At 36.9% G+C, this 1,774-nt stretch overlaps 1 protein-coding gene across 1 annotated transcript; it reads left to right on the forward strand.

Annotated features, from left to right (window-relative positions):
- Positions 1–270: 270 nt before the first annotated feature.
- LOC127130099 (uncharacterized) lies at positions 271–1,040 on the forward strand. Its single transcript, XM_051059168.1, has 3 exons — positions 271–528; positions 670–727; positions 811–1,040. The coding sequence occupies exons 1-3, from the start codon at positions 271–273 to the stop codon at positions 1,038–1,040; spliced, it is 546 nt and encodes a 181-aa protein (XP_050915125.1).
- Positions 1,041–1,774: the final 734 nt, after the last annotated feature.

A 1,774-nucleotide genomic window follows, 5' to 3' on the forward strand; every position in this document is an offset into this window, starting at 1 on the left:
AGGGATGGTGTACAGGTTACATAAAGCGTTGTATGGTCTGAAACAAACTCCTAGAGCTTGGAATCTAAAAATTGATTAATTTTTCAAGCTCAAGGATTTGGAAAGTGTGATATGGAGTATGGAATTTATGTTCAACATACTTCTGAAAGTAATATGATTCTGGTGTGTCTCTATGTTGATGACATATTGCTGACATGAAGTTGTTCATATGAGATAATGAAGTTCAGAAAGGTGCTGATGAATGAGTTTGAGATGACTGATCTAAGAAATATGGTATATTTTCTAAGGATGAAGATTATGTACTCTAAGAAGGGTATCATTTTGCATCACCTGAAGTATGAACTTGAACTTCTAAAGATATTTGAGCTGATAAATTATAAGATTGCAATCACACCTGCTGAAACGAATCACAAGTTAGATTTTGATGTTGAGGGTGAGGATGTAGATTCTATAACTTTTAAACAGTTGGTTGGCTCATTGAGATCTTTATGTAACACCAGACCTAACATTTGTTATGCAGTTGGAATGGTAAGTAGGTTTATGAATAAACCAAAATGGTCACGTTACCAAGCTGTTGTTAGGATTTTGAGGTATTTTAAGGGGACTCTGAAGTATGGAGTGTTATTCCCTTCTGGTGTTAAGTCTGAATAAAACTGATGTGCTATTCAGATCCTGATTGGTGTGGAGACAGAGTTGACAGAAGAAGTACTTATGGATATTTTTTCAAGTATTTAAGAGGTCATATCTCTTGGTTCTCCAAGAAGAAACCAATGGTTGCATTGTCAAGTTGTGAAATTGAGTACATTGTAGGTGCTTTGTCTGCGCGTCAATCTATTTGGCTTATGAATTTGTGGCAGGATCTAAAGATTATAGTGAGCAAGCCTGTGAAGCTGACGATTGACAACAAATCAGCCATAAGCCTTGCCAAAAATCTAGTACTACATGGAAGAAGCAAGCATATTGACACGAAGTTTCATTTTCTAAGGAATCATGTCCAGAATGGAGTGCTAGAAGTTGTGCATTGTAGCACTCTGAAGTAACTTGCAGATGTGCTGACTAAAGCTGTGAAGACTGAACACTTTATCCACCTGAGGGATGGAATTGATGTTGTAGAGTTTAGTTATCTGAATATGAATTAAGGGGTGGAATTAGAAGTAATCCATATTCAGAAGTAATATTGTTAATCAGAAGTAGAAGCTTATGATGTGGCAGTTCCAGAAGCGGTTTTTAGCTTTTAGTTGTAATATTAGTTTTGTTAAGCTTAACCTAGCTAGTGTAAGTTAGCATTTTGCCTAAGTGATATTTTTTGTTTATGTATATAAACCAAACGTGTAACATAATTGTGCATCAACAGTAACTACAAATATCTTCAGATGATCTTGGTGAAGGAGAAGAGCGATCCAAAACGCAGCGGAATTAAAAATTTCTCCTTTAGTGATCCTTACGAATGGGCATGATCAGTGATAGAATCGTTACCTCTTGTGGAGATTGTAACCTTTGATGCAGATCTACGGAGCGATCATGAACGTTGAACGATGACAACGCCTCTACTCAGTCCACACGAACGGAATCCTTCAATCTCAGTGCTAGCTGCTACGAATGAAGGCTTTGAGTGAGAGAGAGAGAGAGAAATAAAATTGCAATTGCATAAATGCTTCTACACAAGGGTTCTATTTATAGAACCACTTGTGTGGGCTACAAGCTAAAAAAGTCCACTCAAGTGTATCTGGCCCATATCTTATAATATGCCAAAATCACTTAAGCGCGTGGTACT

The sequence above is a fragment of the Lathyrus oleraceus genome, chromosome 3 (genome assembly GCF_024323335.1).
Source record: "Lathyrus oleraceus cultivar Zhongwan6 chromosome 3, CAAS_Psat_ZW6_1.0, whole genome shotgun sequence".
Taxonomy (NCBI): domain Eukaryota; kingdom Viridiplantae; phylum Streptophyta; class Magnoliopsida; order Fabales; family Fabaceae; genus Lathyrus; species Lathyrus oleraceus.

Coding starts and splice junctions, on each gene's coding strand:
- LOC127130099 (XM_051059168.1), top strand. CDS start 271: ATGGTATATTTTCTAAGGATGAAGATTATGTACTCTAAGAAGGGTATC. Junction 529..669: donor TTTGTTATGCAGTTGGAATG/GTAAGTAGGTTT, acceptor TGTGCTATTCAG/ATCCTGATTGGTGTGGAGAC. Junction 728..810: donor ACTTATGGATATTTTTTCAA/GTATTTAAGAGG, acceptor AGTACATTGTAG/GTGCTTTGTCTGCGCGTCAA.